General features: G+C 35.8%; 1 protein-coding gene and 1 long non-coding RNA gene across 2 annotated transcripts in view; both read right to left on the bottom strand.

Moving 5' to 3' along the window:
• Positions 1 to 11,530, bottom strand: part of LOC127157881 (NACHT, LRR and PYD domains-containing protein 12) — a 36,572-nt gene extending 25,042 nt beyond the window's left edge. Inside the window, exons 1-3 of the mRNA XM_051101075.1 lie at positions 11,449 to 11,530; positions 7,924 to 9,789; positions 5,753 to 5,926 (exon numbers count right to left, since the gene is read on the bottom strand). Coding sequence (XP_050957032.1) covers positions 5,753 to 5,926; positions 7,924 to 9,789; positions 11,449 to 11,504 — 2,096 coding nt within the window. The 5' untranslated portion in view covers positions 11,505 to 11,530. The remainder of the gene's footprint in view (positions 1 to 5,752; positions 5,927 to 7,923; positions 9,790 to 11,448) is intronic.
• An 88-nt stretch (positions 11,531 to 11,618) lies between these two features.
• Positions 11,619 to 20,591, bottom strand: LOC127157883 (uncharacterized). The gene is made up of 2 exons (XR_007826011.1): positions 20,509 to 20,591; positions 11,619 to 11,811 (listed from the first exon to the last, which is right to left on the bottom strand). It is a non-coding gene; the product is annotated as an uncharacterized LOC127157883 (long non-coding RNA).
• Between the last annotated feature and the right edge of the window lie 64 nt (positions 20,592 to 20,655).

Below are 20,655 nucleotides of genomic sequence, written 5' to 3'. Positions count from 1 at the left end.
TGATCTGCACCAAAATTCACATGCTTGAGTCCTGTCCTGAACACATTCCCATATCCATATTCAGTTATAACCATAGCGGCACCTGCTGGCAACAGGAAGTGGCAATTTTTACACTCTAATGAACTCCTCATAAAGATTTAAATGATATTTGATCAGTCTACTCTAAAGGCCTTTGCAGTGTATAATTGCGAAGATCTTGGCTTTTTGTTAAAGGATGTGTCCGTGGCGACATGGCAAGGTTAGATGTCTTGCCATGGGAATAAAAGGTATTGGAGCTTAGCCATACAATGTCCAATCTGCCCCAGACTTCACGTTCAATAAGAATCCTGGCCTGAACACACCTAAAGGCCAATATTCAGTTATAATCATAGCACCACCTGGAAGTTTGGCGCATATAAATGACTTTGACAAATTCCTTCTATATTTACCACTTTAAATGCATATTGCCCACCGTTCACAAAGAATGGTGGTGACCCCGGGTGTGAGGACCCTTTCAATGCTGCTTGCAGCTTTAATCTTTGATCTTTGATTTCAGATCCATCGCTGAATAGAGTCACAATAAAATATTATTTCTGAAGTTCATGTGCAAAATAATTATTATCTATCATTATCAAAGCTAATCATTAAAATAATGCAATTTTAATACACGCATGTTGTAATTCTAAACATTTAAGTTAATTGTCTGAACTGTGTGCATTGCAGATTGCACTTAACTTTGATGTATCTCAAAAACAGATACAAAGAATCAAATGACAGCAATGGATATTTAATGAGTTTTATTTGAACTTCATGTACATATTTAGGGCTTAAGCCCTAGCGATTTGTGATATCTTAAATACTGTTGCTGTGGCAACGCATCAACTTTATTATTCTTTTCAGGTGTTTTTGAGGCCCTTAACATGCTTAGAATTTCACAAAAGTCAATACACACATCAGCATTAATGATAGTTAGACAACTTTCTAATTTATAGTCATTAGCTACGCCTAGCAGGAAGTCAGCTATTTTGGTTTGAATGAGGATTGTTGGAAAAAAAAAAATCAGGCTGTGGGAATTTTTCATAATTCTTCTAGCCCAATCATACAGTTCACACCAAACTTTGTCTACATAATGCCAAAACACTGAGAAACCTAAATTGCAAACAAATTTCGGATATCTTGAACAGTGTTGCCATGGCGATTTATTAAAATAACAGTAAAAAAAGGAAACAGTAAATTTCTTATATATTTAAAGTGCAGCATCTAAACACTTCAGAACTTTTTTACATGCTGTTTAAATGTTTTTTTTTTTTTTTCAACTTTCTGTCACCTTTAATCACAACTGATACATTAAAAAGAACAGTGGAATCCAGTTAAGGATTGATGTGTCCCTAACTTTCAAGAGGGGAAATTGTGAATGAAAAGAATTACCTTGACATTTATGCTTTGTAAATGATACTTTCTTCATTATTTACAGTTACTCACTTTAGTTATGTATTTTTTTATTACTACAGTAACAACGCACATGACTTAACTTAGCCCTGCAATGGCCTCAAATCTAGGCTCTAGCCCAGCACTTACCAATCAGCATTTTAACTTAGTTAAATTCAAGACTTTTTTAAAGTGACAACCAAGCAGTCAGCAGCACACAGTGAGTTGTTTACGTTTGATCAATTTAGCTCTCTGAAATCAATATTTTGCATGCCTACAATAAATGTGGCACGGCGTTGTGTGCGGGGAATGAGGAGTAGTGACGAGGAAATAAGGAACATGCACATTTATTAAAAAATCCACGATAGGAACAAGAATGAACAGGAACAGCAGGGAATCCACACGCACGCAAGACAAGGAGAAAATACAATGAATGACAATACAAGAACCGACCAAGAAACGGGGAACAGAACCAAACTTATATACACAGACTAATCAGAGAGAGACAGGTGTGAACGATTAAACAATGACGTAATAATTGAAGACGGAACAGGAAAGACCAAATAAGGGCATACATGGGGAAAACCCAAAGAAAACAGTCCACAGGGGTGTGACACAATGGGGGCAGCGACACAATCCAATTTTTTTTTCCTGATAACACTGAAAGAACTTAAAATATGCCATCATTTTTGCTCATACAGATTAGAGTAATACATGATTCACATGAGTAATACATGACTGTATTGACGACAAATAAAGAAAATGAACAGGATATGCTTTCTGATGGCTCTGTCTCCTTGAAATGGAGCACATCACAAAAAATGAACCGAAACTCAGCAAATACTTTTCTCATAGACACATGAAATGTATCTATATGGGCTACTTTAACAGCAAAGGATTTTGTAAGAATTTTTTTGTAAAAAGTGCAGTCTCTTGTTTACCCAAATAATATAAAGCATTTGGTTTTTGCTGGTGTTTCACCTAGACATTGCAAGCTTCATTTTGGCCTTATAATAACATTTTATTTCTACATGGAGAATGGTGACTACAAAGATCTAAACTTGATTTTGCATCATTACTCACCCCTTTTCCATAATAATCTTTTTTTTTTTTTTTTTTCAGAGAGGAGTTCAAGGAGTTTCATTGTCCAAAATGTGTCAAGTGTAATGTAAATTGTTTAGGTGATATTTCTGCTGACAAAGGCTTGAAAGGAAATTAAGGATATGAAGACCATTTATTATATACGAGCAACAGCATACGTTAATGCATATTTGCATTAGGTCTGCACTCTGAGACCTATGGAGTTGGAGTTCCCTTTGATGCACAATTGCCACAATTATACATTCTTTATAAAAGATAATTTTCCCAGATGATTACTCTGTTATTGCTGGCCCAACTATTTATTCCTCTCTCCTTAAAAACTAATACAAATCACTCTCCATAGCAACTATCTGGTCTAAGGATATTCAGTGGAACATACAAACTCTCTTCACTAATCAAGTGTGGGAGACAGTTTCAGTATCTTCAGACAATCCAAATCACTAGAGCCATTGGAAACTATTTAATAGATTCTATCTGTGCCCTTTAAAACAGTTTTACATGCATTTGTCACTTTCTCTGAACTGTAATTTATGGCACAAAATACACTCTGCACATATTTGCTTTTATTTATATATAGCCTCATGTCTACTTTGGTAGATTAAACTCTTTGTCAAATGTCAAATTCATTTGTGCATTATTTGAGAATGGTTGAGTCTATCAAAAAGCTTTTGATAACTTTTTGTAAGAACCATCTGAAGATATCTGATCTGTATTAATTTTGGTGAAAATTGGATAAGCCATCTTTTTACAGTTTTTCTCGATTGCTAAAACACTATAAGTAGTCTTTTGAACTAAAATTTCAAAACCATAATGCCATTTTTCAAAAAGCACACCCATTTTCCTAAACTATAAACACTACTCCCCTGCTTTAACACATGAGTCAGATTTGGTGAACTGTTACTGCAAAACTCTACACACAAATCCCTACATTTCTCAGTGCTTACATCATGTGGTCATTTAGAAAGCACTAGCATTCAGTATTGTTCACTCAAGTCTGCAAAGTTTGAGCTCAATTAGTACACAATTACCCAAGTGGAAACACTAGGAGTCAAAATTTATCACACACCAATCAGAAGCTTCGATTTAGATAAAAGGGCCAAAGTCAGTTTACAGTTTGGTGCTTTTCTCAGATCAGAAATTAAATTCTCAAAACTACTTGTTCAACCTCCACATTATGTAATCACTTGTGCACATCATAAAATGTTTCTAATTTTTTTTTTAACAAGTTGTGTTTGCTTTGGTACGTTCATGTAACTGATTATGCAATGGATTTGTCTGCTTTTTCCTACATTTTCAGTCCCTATTGTCATGTTGCTATAGTCTTACCCCTCAAAACATCAAGTCATTAGCTCATCGTATATGTCTTTGCAGGAAATGCTAAACTTTTTATCTAGTTGTCATAAACGGTCAAGCATATTCTACACATTTCTATTAGACTTTTTGTATATTTGCCATAAATTGTTAAAGTGAATACTGACTTTCACCAGAGACTACAGATCAACCAATGATAAAGCAGTTCTTTGAAATAGCTCAAAGGTACATCTCAACATCTCATGAACCTTCAGTTGGAAAGCATATATAGACAGAGGACAACACAACACAGTTACAAATTCTGACAGTGCACTTTCTAATGTATATTTCCGCCTTTGCCCATATTTACTTTTTCTTTCCTATTGCACAATGACTTTGTAATGTATTTATATGTTATTTTATTTTGTTATGTATATATATATATATATATATATATATTTTTTTTTTTTTTTTTTTTTTGTCAGACCACTAGTAAAAGTGTAACTGTGAATACTATCTGCTCTTTTTCAATCAATATCCCGCATACAGTAATATGCAATTTCGAAGACAAAGAGTATAAGGTGAAGAATGACGACAACAACATGGAAGAGAAATAGGAAGGGCAAGAAAACAAGCAGTCTTATATATTTTAGTTGATGCGTGCCATGCAAGGGGATTTTACCCCTGCTGCCTGTCCATGCCCAATTTAGTCTGTGATGTTGAGGAGGTAATTTGGCCTGTCCCAGACCAAAGACAGGGTGCTGGGGCAGAACAATTATTTTTGTTGTTGTTTGCTGTTCTACAGTACAATAAATTAAGGATTAAAACACTTGCAAATGCATACATTTGTTGTGTTCATCGTGTTAATTTAAAAAAAAAAATTTCCCCAAGCAACACTTATTACCAGTTTTCGTAGTATTGTTTTGAATTGATCTCATCAGTGTGTAAAACTGTGTTATAGTGTGTGTGTTTTTGAGGGTTTGTGTGTCATGTCTGAGAGCAAAGTTTGTTTTTTCAGCAAGATTGAGTGGTTTTGAGTGGAGAGCTTCATTTTGACCTGAATATAGTAAGTTTAGGGAATTGAGTTAGAAGTTACGGATTTGTGTTTAGAGTTCCGCAAAAGCGAGGCATAATTTCAAGAAATGTGTTTAAGCAATTGAGAAAAACTGTAAAAAGGTTTTACATGCACCTGTCACCTTCCCTGAAATGCAATTTATGTCCACATGCCCACAAAATACATTCATATTTACATACAGCACTTGTTCCCTTTTGGTCCCAGCTTGCTCATGACATATCAGTATTGTAAGAGAGGGATATGGTTTTGACTCCAGAACATTTCTTCTTAAAGAACTTCTCTGAATTAGCACTGTGCAGCAAAGAAATTTGCTTTTAGCTGCATTTACAGCTGAAAAAAAAAAAGTTAGTTAGCCATAGGATATCTCCAGGCTATCTAAACAGGCATGTATCAGGCTTATGTTTACTGGATTTTATTTCTTTAGAGCTGTCAACAGCTTCTTTTCATGGAGCAACACCGAAGACTGTAGAGATTTGGAGTGTTATTTTCAACATTGTCAAATCCTTTATTTCTTAATTTTGATGTAAAATTTATTTATATTTATGTATTTTTTTCCCTCTGAATTCACTATAACTGTATTAGTCTACCTGGGGGATTGAGGTACATCATATTTTATATTGTAATTTTATATTGTATTGAACTATTTATTCAATACAAAAAGAGAATTATACCTCTTTGTGTTCAACATTAAATTTCAGGATTTCCAGGACACCTGGGGACCCTGATTTTATTTATTTATTTATTTATTTTTTTTTATAACACATAACACATCAGGTGTTATTGAAAAGACCCTGCGCTACTGATAGATTCATACTACCATATTGATGAAACAGCTACACATATTTGAACATAGTAAATGAGTGAACATAAAAGTCAAACCTTAGTATCTCCAGCTGACAGTTTAGACTCTTCAGTCCATAGGAAAGCAGATTCACTCCTGAATCCTTCAGGTCATTTATACACAGGCTCAGCACTTTCAGATGGGAGTTTGATGACTGGAGAGCTGAACATACAGTTTCACTGTGCTGATCAAAAGGGCAACATCCAGCAAGTCTATAACAGAAGATGACATAGTGCAGTGAGGAGGAGATGGATGGTTAATGTCATGTTTTCTGTATTCTGTGCATGACAATAAAATATCATGAAAAATAAAAAATAATAATAATTACATGCCAGTGCCACAGCACAGGATTATGCTGATCAGCTATCAAGCCTACAAGTATGTAGAGATCTTTGCTATATTGGTAAGTTAGCTAAAAGGATAAAGCCAAATCCTATTTCATGATATAGTAATTTTATTTCACAGTAACAATTTATATCACAAAATAGGAATTTTTTATTTTATCTTTGTTATTGATATTAAGAACCTAGATGCAAGTAACAAACTAAAGGACAACTACAATAAAACAAAGACACAAATTAAATAAATAGGGCCCTATGAAATCTGTTTTATCTTTTTCATGAATCATGAAATCATGAAACTTACAGTTTAACAGCAATTTATTAAAAGTTGAATAAAAATTACATGTTACGGCCCTGTGAAATACGTTTTATTATTTTTCTCAATTTCAGCTTTGTTTTTGTGAATCTGTGTTTTCCATTCATTTTCTGGATTCTTTTTTAATCGTTTCATTACATTTTAATAATCAAAATCATGTCTAATAAATTTATAAAGGATAATTAGATTTGATAAAGAATTTATTTATTATAGGCAATTTATTTATTTCTTTTTTTTCAGAAATACTGTGTTGTGTATTTACAATTTTCTGGTAAATAAATTCTGGTAAATAATTTTTCTGATAAATAAATTCTGGTAAATACTTTTCTTTTTATTTTGGTAGGTGTGAAGACCTTTAGATTTCTGTTTATATGATATGATGATAGTTTTCTGCAAAAGAAACTGTAAAATGCTAATAAAGTGGCTCTCAGAGCAGTTCTAAAGATTATGTTCATGTGTTCATGTACTCATATATTGATGCAGCAGAACATGCATGATTCATGCAGCTTTAGTATTTTGCAGCTTAATGTTCACAGACACTAGTCCATACGTTTTGACGAAGTGTACTAACCTAGGCTACTTTCAGTCTATTCATCCTAGTGTTTTACTCCGGAAATACGGCTCTTATTAAAATGCATTTTTAAAGTACCCGTTGTAGTAAAATGTGGAATCGTACCATTTTTAAAAGCAAGGTATCACAATACTTTTTAAGTACCCGTATATCATGCAGCAATACTTCCAAAAAAAAGTAGCACATTGAGTTGCGGGATTTAATGCCTAAAAACTCTGCTCATATTTTCTGCATAATGATGCATATAAAACTTAACAATCAGATATATATATATATATATATATATCTTACACAGATATATATATATAAATATATATATATATATATATATATATACCAGGTTAAATGTTGATTATTAGTAACTCAAACCCTTCTTCTAAATATCTCTACCTAACCGCCGGTCATGCACATCCACCATGTTTGTAGTTTTATTTGTGTTTGTAGTTCTGGACTGAATCCTTCGCCAAAGTGCAATGGATGTGGGCAGTATTAGCAATTAGAGTGTGCACAGATCCACACTTCAAAAATCAACCTGAGATACATGTATGACAAAATACATGTGTGTACAAGTTCTTTCTATTTTAGAATGGTATAACTAAAATAATAATAAAGTAAAATGCAGCTAATAAGCCCTTTAAACTTAAAGGTGAGCAGCGTGAATAACAGATCTCTTTGGCTTTTATTGCAGCAGTGTTTCTTCGGTTTCTTTTCTAGTCTTTTATATTTCTTCAAAGCAAATGTATTTTTATTACTAACTAACATTTTGTTTGGAGCTTTTAATTCTGAATGTGAGATGGTTGTGAACACTTTCCACACAGCTGTGCTTTCAACTGTTTATACTTTATCTGTTTCAGTGCTTATGAATGAGAAATTAATGGTTTATATATAAATGTTACAGAAATAAGCCTTACAATCTGATAGATTAGCTTGAGCCTCACAGACAAATCTGTCTCTTTTGTGATAACATGAATAAACACTCACAGAGCTTTTTTGCAGTTGATCACAGCTGGTATCAGCCTTCTTCTACCCTCATCTGATGTGTTGTATTTCATAAGGTCCAGCTCATCCAGCGGCTCCTCTGACATCTGAAACATGTAGGTGATGGTTGAGCAGTGAGCAGCAGAGAGTTTCTTCTCTGAGTGTTTGTCTGATTTCACAAAATTCTGAATCTCTCTGGACAGAGTCTGATCTTTCACTTCCAGCAGACAGAGGAACAAATTGATGGATCTTTCAGTGGAGACTTTAATGTTATAGTCTTCTCTCTTGATCTCATCTTTAATGTGCTGTGTGATTCTTCTGATGCTCTCTGAGCTGTTCTCTGTGTGTGTCAGTAGATTTTGTAAGAGTCTCTGATTGGACTGCAGTGAGATGCCCAGCAAGAACCGCAGGAACAGATCCAGACGTCCATTCTCACTATGAAGAATTTTATTAACTGCTGATTTTAGTAGCTCATACAAAGAGATTTTCTCAGATCGGTGTCTTTCATAATTTAAATTCTGAAACCACTGCAATGGCTCCATATTCTTCCCAAGATGGCAGTAAAACACATAGAAAGCACCAAGGAACTCCTGAACACTCAAATGAACGAAGCTGTAGACTTTCCTCTGATGAATCACAGACTCCTCCTTAAAGATCTCAGTGCAAATCCCAGAATGCACTGAGGCATCAGTGATGTCTATGCCACTCTCAATCAGGTCCTCCTCGTAGAACATCACATTGCCCTTCATCAGCTGTTTGAAAGCCACTTCAGCAAGTTTCACAATCACTTCTCTGTTGGACTGCAGGAGTTTCTCTGGATGTCTCTCTTCATACTTCTGATTCCTCATGTTGATCTGAATCAGCAGGAAGTGGATGTACATTTCAGTCAGAGTTTGAGGGATTTCTGCACTCACATCTTCTTTCAGGAGCTTCTGAAGCACAGTGGATGAGATCCAGCAGAAGACGGGGATGTGGCACATGATATGGAGGCTTCTTGCTCTTCTGATGTGTGAGATGATTCTGCTGGCTTGATGCTGGTCACTGATTCTCTTCCTGAAATATTCCTCCTTCTGAGACTCATTGAATCCCTGAATTTCTGTCAGACGGTTGATGTATTTGGAGGGGATCTGATTGGCTGCTGCTGGTCTGGAGGTGATCCAGATGAGAGCAGAGGGAAGCAGCTCTCCTTTCATGAGGTTTGACATCAACACACCCACTGATGAAATCTCAGTCACATCACAAACTTTCTGATCATCTGAAAACATCAGTGTGATTCTGCTTTCATCCAGACCATCAAAGATGAACACAACTTTACACTCCTCATAAATCTTAGAGTCCAGATCTTGAAGTTCAGGATGAAAGTCCAGCAGAAGTCTGTGAAGACTGTACTGATGATCTTGGATCAGGTTCAGCTCTCGAAATGGAACCACAAACATGAAATCTACATCCTGATTGGCTTTTCCCTCGGCCCAGTCCAGAATGAACTTCTGCACAGAGACGGTTTTTCCAATTCCAGCGATGCCTTTAGTAAGAACAGTCTTGATTTGGTCTTTCTTCTCACATCCTGGTTTAAATGAGACTTTAAAGATGTCATTGCAGTCGATTGGAGTGTCTTGTGAGTGTCTTGTTCTGGCTGTTTTCTCCATCTGTAAAACCTCATGTTCTTCATTCACTCCTCCTCTCTCTCCTTCTATGATGTAGAGCTGTGTGTAGATCCTGTTCAGGAGGGTTTCATTCTCCTGGAGTTTCATTCCCTCAAATAATTTCTCACACTTGTTCTTCATGCTGGTTTTGTGCTGGTCTTTGACTTTCTGTAGTTGATCATCTGGTTGGGGTGTATCCTGCGGTGAGTGTCCAGTCTGATCATCTCTTTCTCACATAGTAGAAACAAGAACAATAACACAATGAATGAATATGAGCATGAGCAGAAACATCTTCTAGTAAAGCCAAGTGTTTCATTCTCTGGACCAGCTGAGGCACAATAAACAGCTTTAATACAGACTCAGAAATACAGACTTTTTTATGCAGAAATGATCCAAGATCATCTAGAACCAGCTTAATTCTTAAAATGACACTTAGTAAAAATCCTGAGTCTTTCCATGTTTGTTTTAACTGTCGAACACTGCATTTATAAAATTATGAGATCTTGAGCTCACATCTGTTCTTCATGAATGATGAGAATAAAATGCTCTGAACTGCAGAAAACTCAAACAAGATTCCCAACAACTCTCATACAGCTGGTTCATATTCAGATGAGAGTGTTCTGTGATGGACACATTTGTGGTGATGCTCAAAATATAGTTAAACAATATAATATGCCTTTAGTTATGGTGCCATTTGTTAAAGAGGACAATGATTTCAAATATGGGTTCATTCTGAGATACTAACTTTGATATTAAATACTGTCTCACACTCATTTTACTGCAGTCGAAAAACTCCCATCTCATGTTCTCCCTCAACTTCAAAATCATCTTATATCACTGTTTTACCTTTTTTGTTAAGGGTGTTTGATCTTCTTTGCATGTTCACTTTTCAAAGACTGGGTCGGTACTTCTGCAGTGATGTAGGATGATTTTTAAATGATTTTTGAAGTTGAGGGAGAAAATATGACTGGAGTTTTTCGACATACCCTAACTGTCTTGAGTCAGCATACACAGAGTTCAGGGAGAGTAAGACAAGACGAGCGTTTGAGATTAAAAAGTATTTAAATTGTATTTTTTTAATGAAAATAACTGATTGTTTTGCTAGATAAGACCCTTCTTTCTCGGTTTACAACCACATTTGTGATCGTGTGAAGCCGCATTTAAACTGCATTTTGGAAGTTTAAACTCGGGACACCATATCAGTCCATTATATGGAGAAAAATGCTGAAATGTTTTCCTCAAAAAACATAATTTCTTTATGACTGAAGAAAGAAAGACATGAACATCTTGGATGGCAAGGGGGAAAGTAAATTATATGTGAATCTAATTTTGGTTTCCATCCAAAATTGCAAATTTAACTTATGGGCAAAATTGGTATATTGTATAAAACATTTGCGAATAAGAACCATTTACATCCAGTCAGTGAGAACAAAAATGTCACTTCCTGATAAACTGGCAAAAAAGTAGGGAGAAGTAACTTTATGTAATAATTTTCATATATATCAAATTACTTGCACCTCTGAGAGAGCAGACAGAGGTGGATGCCTGCTGTTTGCGAGCACAGTCATGTAAAAGAGTTCTGGGAGGCAACTATACTTTGAAGACAGACTTTGCTCTGGCATTTAAGAATGAGCATAACAACAAGAACGTTCCGCTGTTTAGTCAGGTTATGCCATCCCATCATGCAAAGTCACCTTTTTGATGCAGATGGAGAAATATATCTGCAGAATGTGTTTCCATATACTGTTATTTGCATTAACACTTATATATAACACCTCTGCACAAGTCAAAAACCACCTCAAGTGAGTGTTTCCATCACTTGTTTCTGATACGATACTTCAAAATATGCATAAAATCAGGGTGATGGAAACAGCAACTGTCTCACCTGGTCACTGATCCGGTACTGAAGTTTCGGTGTTTCATGGATCCATCACTCCTCATAGACACACAACTTGGCCCTGGAGATGCTGCTCAAAATGATAATAAGCATAAAATCATTGAGATTATAATTCATATAATACTGTCTCTTGTCTCCAGCACTGGTTATTGTCTCACCTGGGGTTAATGTTCACTGATCCGGTACTGAAGTTTCGGTGTTCTGTCATGGATCTATCACTCCTCATAGACACACAGCTTGGCCCTGGAGATGCTGCTGTCTTATTCTGATCATGAACAACATCCTTCTCCTCTTTCTCCTCACAGAGACTCATTTTACAGCCAGTCTTCTTCTGTGTGTGCATAAGGATTTCTGTTTTGCATTTGGACATACAGGTAAGGTTAGGGACAGGTTTGGTGATATGGGTAGGTTTAAGGGTGGGTTAAGGTGTAATTATAAGGATGGGTCAACAGTGTAATTATATATGTAATTACATTCAGGTATTAAAAAAAAAAACATGTATGTATACAATAATGCATTGCATTAAATGATGTAAGTACATAGTAGTTAAGGCCACCTAATATATAATGGGACCCACACTTCAACTGTCATCTTTAGACAAACTGAAAAATAAATAATTTCCTTCAATATAAAGCTCTAGTCTTCAATGGAGTCATTATTTAGAGCAGTTCCAAATTCATCTAAACTTTGTGATGCATTAATGCAGTGATTTATCCAGAAAGTTCTTAATATGGATGAAGGCTGTCACTGTAGCTGAATAAAAAGAAGATAAAAATGTTCTGACCAATCAAAATGTGTGTAGATGATAAATACATTACTGCAACAATATATGCCCTCAATGAAATATTAATATGTTATCAATTTTTAAATTTGACATTTCCTGTGACCCTGTTACATCTTTTAAGCTCTAAGCTAAACTCTGATCAAAGGTAGCGTTTAAAGATATCTTCCTCAGATTTGAAAGAGAACATGGTTAAACACATGACTGCACTGGGTTTCTAGACCACAACAAGAATAACTTCATATCAGACCTTGACTATAAATTCACCTCCTCAAGCCTCAAATTCAGCTCTAATGTACTTCTCTGAGATGCTTTTGACTTTGTCCTGCTGAATGTCTGTCATGTCTAAACAGACCAGATCGCTGCTCTCCCTGCTCTTAACCATGCTAGGCTTCATGGAAGGATGAGGGATTCCTGCCCATAACAGAACCATACCACCAATCTAAACTGAATGCTAACTAACAGTTATCTTTGACGAAAGTGGTCCTGACAGATGCAAGATTAAATACAGTTGATTAAGCTGGCTATTCAATCAAATTGAATGTATTTGTAAATTGTTAACATATTATTTGTGAACGTATAGTCATTTTTTGTAAATTATTAGTTCATTATTAGCTCATCTCTCATTATCTCATTATTAGAGACCCATCTCTTTAACCTGGCTTACACATAACACATCAACATATTTCTGTAATTCAAATCCGTTAAAGGATTGTTAGGCTGCACTAATTAGGTCAACCGGAACCGGGAACACTTCCCATAACACCCGATGTACTCAGTGCCTCATAAGAAGAATGGCATGTACAGTAATATTAGTCTTGTTTCTTTTTTTATTCCGAGGTCACCTTAACCACCAGATCCAGTCCGTATCCAGATCAGATGGTCATTGCAGTCCCCCGGATCCAGTCCGTACCCAGCCCAGACGGTGGATCAGCTGTAGAGACGATCTCTACAGCCCTGAATGTCAGCGGAGACCACATCGACTAGATGAGCCCCAGAAACCTCATCACCTAGACAGCCGTCGGCACAAGACCACGGGACCTGGTGAGTCCTCTGTGTCTGGCCAGAGGAGAACTGGCCCCCCGACTGAGCCTGGTTTCTCCCAAGGTTTTTTTCTCCATTTTGTCACTGATGGAGTTTTGATTCCTTGCCGCTGTCGCCTCTTGCTTGCTTAGTTGGGGACACTTATTTTTCAAACGATATCATATACTATTTGAACTGAACTGAGCTGGATGATGACATCATTGAATTCAATGATGAACTGCGTTTAACAGAAAACTGAGTGTTTACTGTTGCCATTTTGCATTATTGATGCACTATTTCCTATTTAATACTGTACAGCCACTTTGTCACAATTATGTATTGTTAAAAGCACTATATAAAGGTGACTTGACTTGACTTATTATCTAATCATCTGTAAATGATTTATAACTTACAAAACATAGATTAAAAAAATACTAATATATCACTTATTAATAATTTATGAATGCGTAGTGATGTTTTGTAAATGATTAATTCATCATTAACTGATTACTTGTAAGTGACCTGTAAATAAATTAACAAAACATAAACAAATTGTTAGCATATCACTTATTAAATGTTTATGAATGTTTTGCAATTTTTTTTTTTTTTAATCATTAACTGATCACTTATAAATGACATACAACTGAACGATATTATAAAGTGTTACTGTATCCAGTTCGGTTTTCTTTTACATTTGCACATATTACTGTCAGCCATGATTATTCTACTCTGTTAATTAAAGGGTGTTTATATGCATATCTGCTAATTGATTATGAGAAGCACACATATGAGATTCTGACAATTATCTGAACATATAAATAAATCTTTATTTGAATGTAGCAACATTTTTATACTCTACAGTATTTCTATGAATAAATCTGTGACAGAGACCCCTCCCCCATCAGCCAATCACTGTGTGCATAGTTAATGAGCATGCTGACATCATCCATAGCAACAAGGTCAACCCCGCCCTTACTCTCAGCTTAAGACTTCTCTCTGTTCCTTAGTAAAAGTTTGTCTCAGTAGCTTTGTGAATAGGTTTTAAGAGAAAACTTCTAAGCTAAAAACTTTTTTACTGCTATTTAGGAGAAGATAAATAGTTAGTGGTAAGATAAAATGTTGTGTGAATATGGGCCCTGGCCTGGATCTAGACACATTTATACATCTTATACATCTCATACCTGTCTATACATTTTATATATATATGCATACAAGATCAAAACTGTCAGCAGTTGCATGAAGCTGTTGACTGTTAGTTTCTTTTTCAAAGAGTGAAGAGTGCACAATAAAAAATACCATCTAAAAAAAAAAAAAAAAACAGACTCGCTAATAAACAGTGATTTCACAGCATGCAACAGCAATATCACGATGAGCAGTTTTCTGTGATTCACTGACAAAGATTCACTTAATCATCTGTTTGATCATGACACAAAGAGACTCTTAAGAGTCATTCCACTCATTTTGATTTACCACCCTGTCACACTAACTTGTTTTGGCTGTAAATAATGTACTGTTGCCTTAAATGACATCACAATGCAGAAATGACATCATTTAAGCCCTGGTAGCCACCAAGAACTAAAGTAGGCTTGTACTGACATTATTTTACTTTGTGTATTTGTTGCTTTTTTCATGTCAGGCAGGGTACGTCAAGCTTAAACCAACCACCCCATCATGCAGAATAGATAGATTAATGCAAAGAAAATTATATTTCAGATTGAATGCATGTAGGTGTGGAACTTGATCACATGAGAGATTCACAGCAATTTTGGGATGAATTTACCAGGCCATCATGTTTTATTGTGATGTGGTGGTAAGGGATGTAATGGGGTGGTTCTGCTTCCTGTTTGAATGTGAGGATGTGTGAAATCAAGGATTCTAATGTAGGCTAATCAACTTATTTTATTATTATTTATTGTTAACACTACCCTGTTTCGCTCACTCACTCATTACTCACTCATATCTCTTTCAGTCACTCATCACTCACCATCATCAGCTGCATAAAAAGTGGAGGAAGCAGAACAAGAAGAGAAAAGAGAAAGCCGGTCAAGGTAGTGCACAGTTAGGATTATTAATGAATGGACACGCAGAGAACAAGAAGCAGGCCTACATATGGTGTACATGACTTGTCCATACCACCCCGTCACATCAGTTACCACCCCGTCACAGGGTCATTTTGTTAAAAGAAAGGAAATTAAATGTTACATAAATGAATGTTGAATGATGTTCTTGTTGTGTGGACTAATTCAATACATTTTTTAAGTGATTTTTTTTTTCAGTACAAACAATGAGGCCACTAAAATGTCAAATTCATTTTTCAAGACTAAAAACACAACATTTAAGTCTCAGAAACACACAAAGTGACCAATGATACATCATAAGACACTTGCACATAAAACAACTAAAAAAGATAAAACAATCACTTAAATTATATTTGTAGATCTTTTCTATTTCCTCCTCTCAACTGTCATGCTGAACAGCCGCTCCTAAATCTTTTTCACTTCTACAGAACAAGTTAAACTGGTTTTCGTGACAACACATAATAATGAGAAGAATGACTGTCACACACACACACACACACACACACACACACTCATGCACCCACACACACTCACACACTCTGATCTGGTTTGTTATTCTGAAAAATGCATTCCCAGAAAACTGTTCTCAATTTCTTTATAAGTAGTCTTAAATTATTTAGACTACTACTTACACTTCTTATAATTTTACTAAACCCTGCACATTTTCCTAAACTTTATCTGAGTAACATTAAAAGATGACTGTGGAATGATGTTTATTTCATCTGATGTCAGATTATTAGGCCAAAGGACCAAAAATTAGAGAGTGTAATTGCAGGAAGTACAATGAAAATTGTTTTCACTCAAACAAATTGAATCACTTCAGAAATATCCTGAGAGGTTTAAAACCTTATTTTCCGAATCATTTTTGCTGTTCTTGATGGCTCTTGTGATGTAAATGCAGCTTTTGATATATTCAGTTCTACATGCTACTCTATCCTAATGTAACGCCAAGCCAGCAGAGGGAGCCCTCACCCCAGTACTGCTTGCATGCTCCCTCTGCTGCTTCTATTGTTACTTCCTGTTTGTCACTATTTAAGGACTCACCATGTGCTCACTTCTTTGCGAAGTATTGCCAGTTCACCTGCCTTACCGAGCGTTTGTTATATTTCCCTGTTGGATTACCTGTTGCTATCTTGCTTTGTTTATGGACTACTGAGTTTACGGATTACCCCTATTGGATTGTTTGCTGTTTCTGGACTGAAAATTGGTTTTGACCCACTGCCTGCTTTATCTCTCTGCTGCCTGGATTACGTTTATGTGTTGTACCTGCCTTTCCGGTTATTGACCCTCTGCCTGTTTCATCGTGTTTGCTTGCTGTTGTTTATAATAAATTCTGCAATTGGATTCTTCAGTTCTCAGCATGCTACTTACACCTAAACTCTATAGCCCTGTTAAGGGCTAAGAGTGGTAAGACTAAGTCTGATCCTTGGTTAAACCAGGTTACACGTGATTTGAGACAAGCTTGTAGCAGACCAGAGCGCAGGTGGAAGGATAAGTTACAGGTGTCATACGAAAATTTTCAGGATGCTTTAGTTACTTACCAGAATGCTGTAATTTTGAGGTATAATGGGATAACTTGGCTCCTTTCTGTAAATCAACAGTTAAGAATCTCGGGGATCAGTTTGATGTCTCTATGAAATTTGATAAACAGATTAACTCGGTGGTTAAGTTTTGTTTTTTTTTTTTTTTTTTTTTCATTTGAGATTACTAGATAAGGTAAAACAGTTTCTGTCACCTAACAATCTTGAAAAGCTCATCCATGCTTTTATTTCTGTAAGACTGGACTACTGTAACTCTCTGTATGCGGGTGTGAGCCAATCGCTGTTAACTCGCTTACAATTAGTGCAGATTGCTGCTGCTAGATTACTGATGGGTGCTCGTAAACACCAGCATATACCTATTTTAGCTACTTTACATTGGCTTCCAATTCGCTACAAGGTTGATTTTAAACGACCTATTTTAGTATATAAAGTTCTACAAAATCTGGCACCCTCTTATTTAACTGACTTTTTACATGTACACAAATCTCAAAGGAATCTAAGCATCTAAACTGAGTGGTGACCGGGCATTTTCAGTGGTGGCTCCAAAGTGTTGAAATCACTTTATATCAAATTGGGTTCAGATGATTTTATTTGTTAGAGTCCCATCATCACATTGATCAAACAAAGTGGCTCTTGTTCTTGATGTTCATTTTATTTGCTTATTTATTTATTATTCTTTTTTTACTCCTTTTTTTCTGTGATGTTGCTCTCAGTTTTATTAGTTTGCTATTGTACAACACATTGGTCAACTTTGCATTGTTTTAACTGTGCTCTATAAATAACATCTCTAGGATTAGCAGTTAAATTGAAGATGAAATTAGAGTCAATCTGTTCAGAAGTGTTTTCAGTCAATAGGACGAAAATTAGGTGTCAATTTATGCCCTGTTTTATTGAAAGAACAGGGATCTGTTAAAGTCTGATCTGTTTGTGGAAGTGAATCATGGCACAAACAAAGCAGATCTCTGAGGACTTCAGAAAAAGAGTTGTTGTTGCTCATCCGGCTGGAAAAGGTTACAAAACCGTCTCTAAAGAGTTTGGACTCCACAAATCCACAGTCAGACAGACTGTGTACAAATGGAGGAAATTCAAGACCACAGTTCCCCTCCCCAGAAGTGGTCGACCAACAAAGATCACTCAAAAGAAAGATGTGTAATGGTTTCCGAGGTTGCAAAGAACCCCAGGATAACTTCTGAGCAACTAAAGGCCTTTCTCACATTGGTTAATGTTGAAGTTCAAGAGTCCATCATCAGGAGAACAATAAACAACCATGGTGTGCATGGCAGGGTTGCAAGGAGAAAGACACAACTCTCCAAAAAACACTGCTGCCTGTCTGCAGCCTGATAAAGATCATGCAGACAAGTCAGAAGGCTGTTGGAGAAATGCTATTGGATGAGACCAAAATATAACCTTTGGTTTAAATAAAACGTGTTATGTTTGAAGAAAGAAAAACACTGCATTCCAGCATAAGAAGAACCTTATCCCATCTGTGAAACATGGTGGTGGTAGTATCATGGTTTGGGCCTATTTTGCTGCATCTGGGCCAGGGCGACTTGCCATCATTGATGGAACAATAAATTCTGAATTATACCAGCAAATTCTAAAGAAAAATGTCAGGACATCTGTCCATGAGCTCAAATCTAAAGAGAAAGTGGGCCATGCAGCAAGACAACAACCACAAGCGCACAAGTCATTATACCAAAAAATGATTAAACAAGAACAAAGGTAATGTTTTGGAGAGTCCGGACCTTAATCTAATTAAAATGTTGTTGATGGACCTGAAGCAGCAGTTCTTGGGAGGAAACCCATCAATTTCACAGGGTTCAAGTGACTGATCAGCAGTTACAAAAAACGTTACCTGCAGTTATTGCTTCAAAAATTGGTCACACCAGATACTCGCAAATATTTAACACTGACATTTTTCTCAATAACTAAATGACAAAGTATATATTTTTGTCTTGTTTGTTTGACTGGGTTCTCTTTGTCAACTTTCAGAACTTGTGTGAAAATCTGATGATGTTTTGTGTTTTATTTATGCAGAAATGAAGAAAATTCTAAAGGGTTCACAAACTTTCAAGCAGCATAATAGTAGTGAATAGTATGACATTTAAAATATATATGCTTGTAAATTTCAGTTGTATACTGTAGCTGACAAAACTTTATTTAGCTGTTAATTTGAAAAACAGTAGCACACCGTATTTTTACAGTATGATGCTGGCAACCACAGCTGGCAGTAGATTACCATTTTTTACAGGGAAAATTTCTGTTATATTTATGTGTGTGTGTGTGTGTGTGTGTGACTTTGCCTTCCTCTTCGTTTCTCCGCTGTCCTCACCTTCCCTTTCAGCACTCATTTTCTATATTTTTTTGCTAAATTAAAAACCTCATCTTGTAAATAAGTGACGTAAGTACAGCAGGAATATTTACTTGTGCATGTGAGAGAGAGAGTCTTTCTCCAGGAAGACTGGCTGAGAAGACGTAACGTGAGATGAGATGAAAGACATTGGTAACACCATGTTCACATTCTCCTCATGATCATGATGGTAGACGTGGATCCACAGCTAGATCACTGAGTATAGAAGCCCTATGATTACAATGACCATCATTTGAAGTGTCACAAAATTCTGAAATTATCATACTTTATGGGATTTTTTCATTGTTGATTGTACGTCATACAAACATCAAAATTATCGTACAAATACAACAAATATCAGGTGCTAACTCACAAGGGTTTGGAAGAAATGCTTCACAACTAGATAGAAGCCAGAAGTAGCAAGTCGAGACAATGAACTACACAATCAAACAAAAATTAATTGTTTATAGAAAATGCTTTCAGTTTGAATGATGTGGGTCAGTGTTGTTGTTTTGTGGAACCATTCCAGGGCTCTGATACCAGGAATCAACCTTTGTTTTTCTGTTTCACTAATGAAACCAATTAATAGTGAAATTAAAATATTGCAGAAAAAAAAATCTTCTTGCAAAGTTTTTCTCAGTCTTTGACTTTATACAAACCTCAACAAAATACTCATATAAAATGATTAACTCTGTACATCACCAAACAAGCTGCTACAAATTCACTGCAAAAATAAACAGCAATACGTATATAGTAGGAAAAACTATATGTAAGAACAATTCAGCTGCATACATTATTCATGCTGCAATGCATGCTGGGAGCACACACACATTAGCACTGATTAAAACACTTACACTAACATGATCACTCAAACACCCACAAATATGAAAGCTGTGTTACTGAATAACTCTAATAGTCTCTTATAAAGTTTAGCATATGGACACAGTATAAGATCAAAACTGCCAGAAGACACATGAAACGGTTGAGTGATAGTTTCTGTTTCAAAGAGTGAAGAGCGCACAATAAGAAATACTGTTTGAAAATCACAAACTCACTAATAAACAGTGATTTCACAGCATGTGAACAACAAGATCAGAATGAGCAGCTTTCTGTGATTCACTGACAAAGACTCACTCGATCATCTGTTTGATCACGACATGAAGAGATTGAAATGAAATCATCAAAATGACTTCAGCACAACATTAAAGTGACCAATGACACATCATTAGATGAATCTCACACATGAAAACAACTAAAGAAAGATGAAACACTCACCTTATATTATATTTGTAGATCGTTCTATATATTTCTCCTGAACTGTCGTGTTGAACAGCAGCTCTTAAATCTCTTTCACTTTTACAAAACAAGTTAAACTGGTTTTCATGACAAGACTTGAGAATGAGAAGAATGACAGTCAGACAC

Source organism: Labeo rohita, unplaced genomic scaffold (genome assembly GCF_022985175.1).
Source record: "Labeo rohita strain BAU-BD-2019 unplaced genomic scaffold, IGBB_LRoh.1.0 scaffold_123, whole genome shotgun sequence".
NCBI lineage: Eukaryota > Metazoa > Chordata > Actinopteri > Cypriniformes > Cyprinidae > Labeo > Labeo rohita.
Note: the sequence above shows the minus strand (reverse complement) of the source record. Positions and strands in the feature narration are given on the sequence as shown.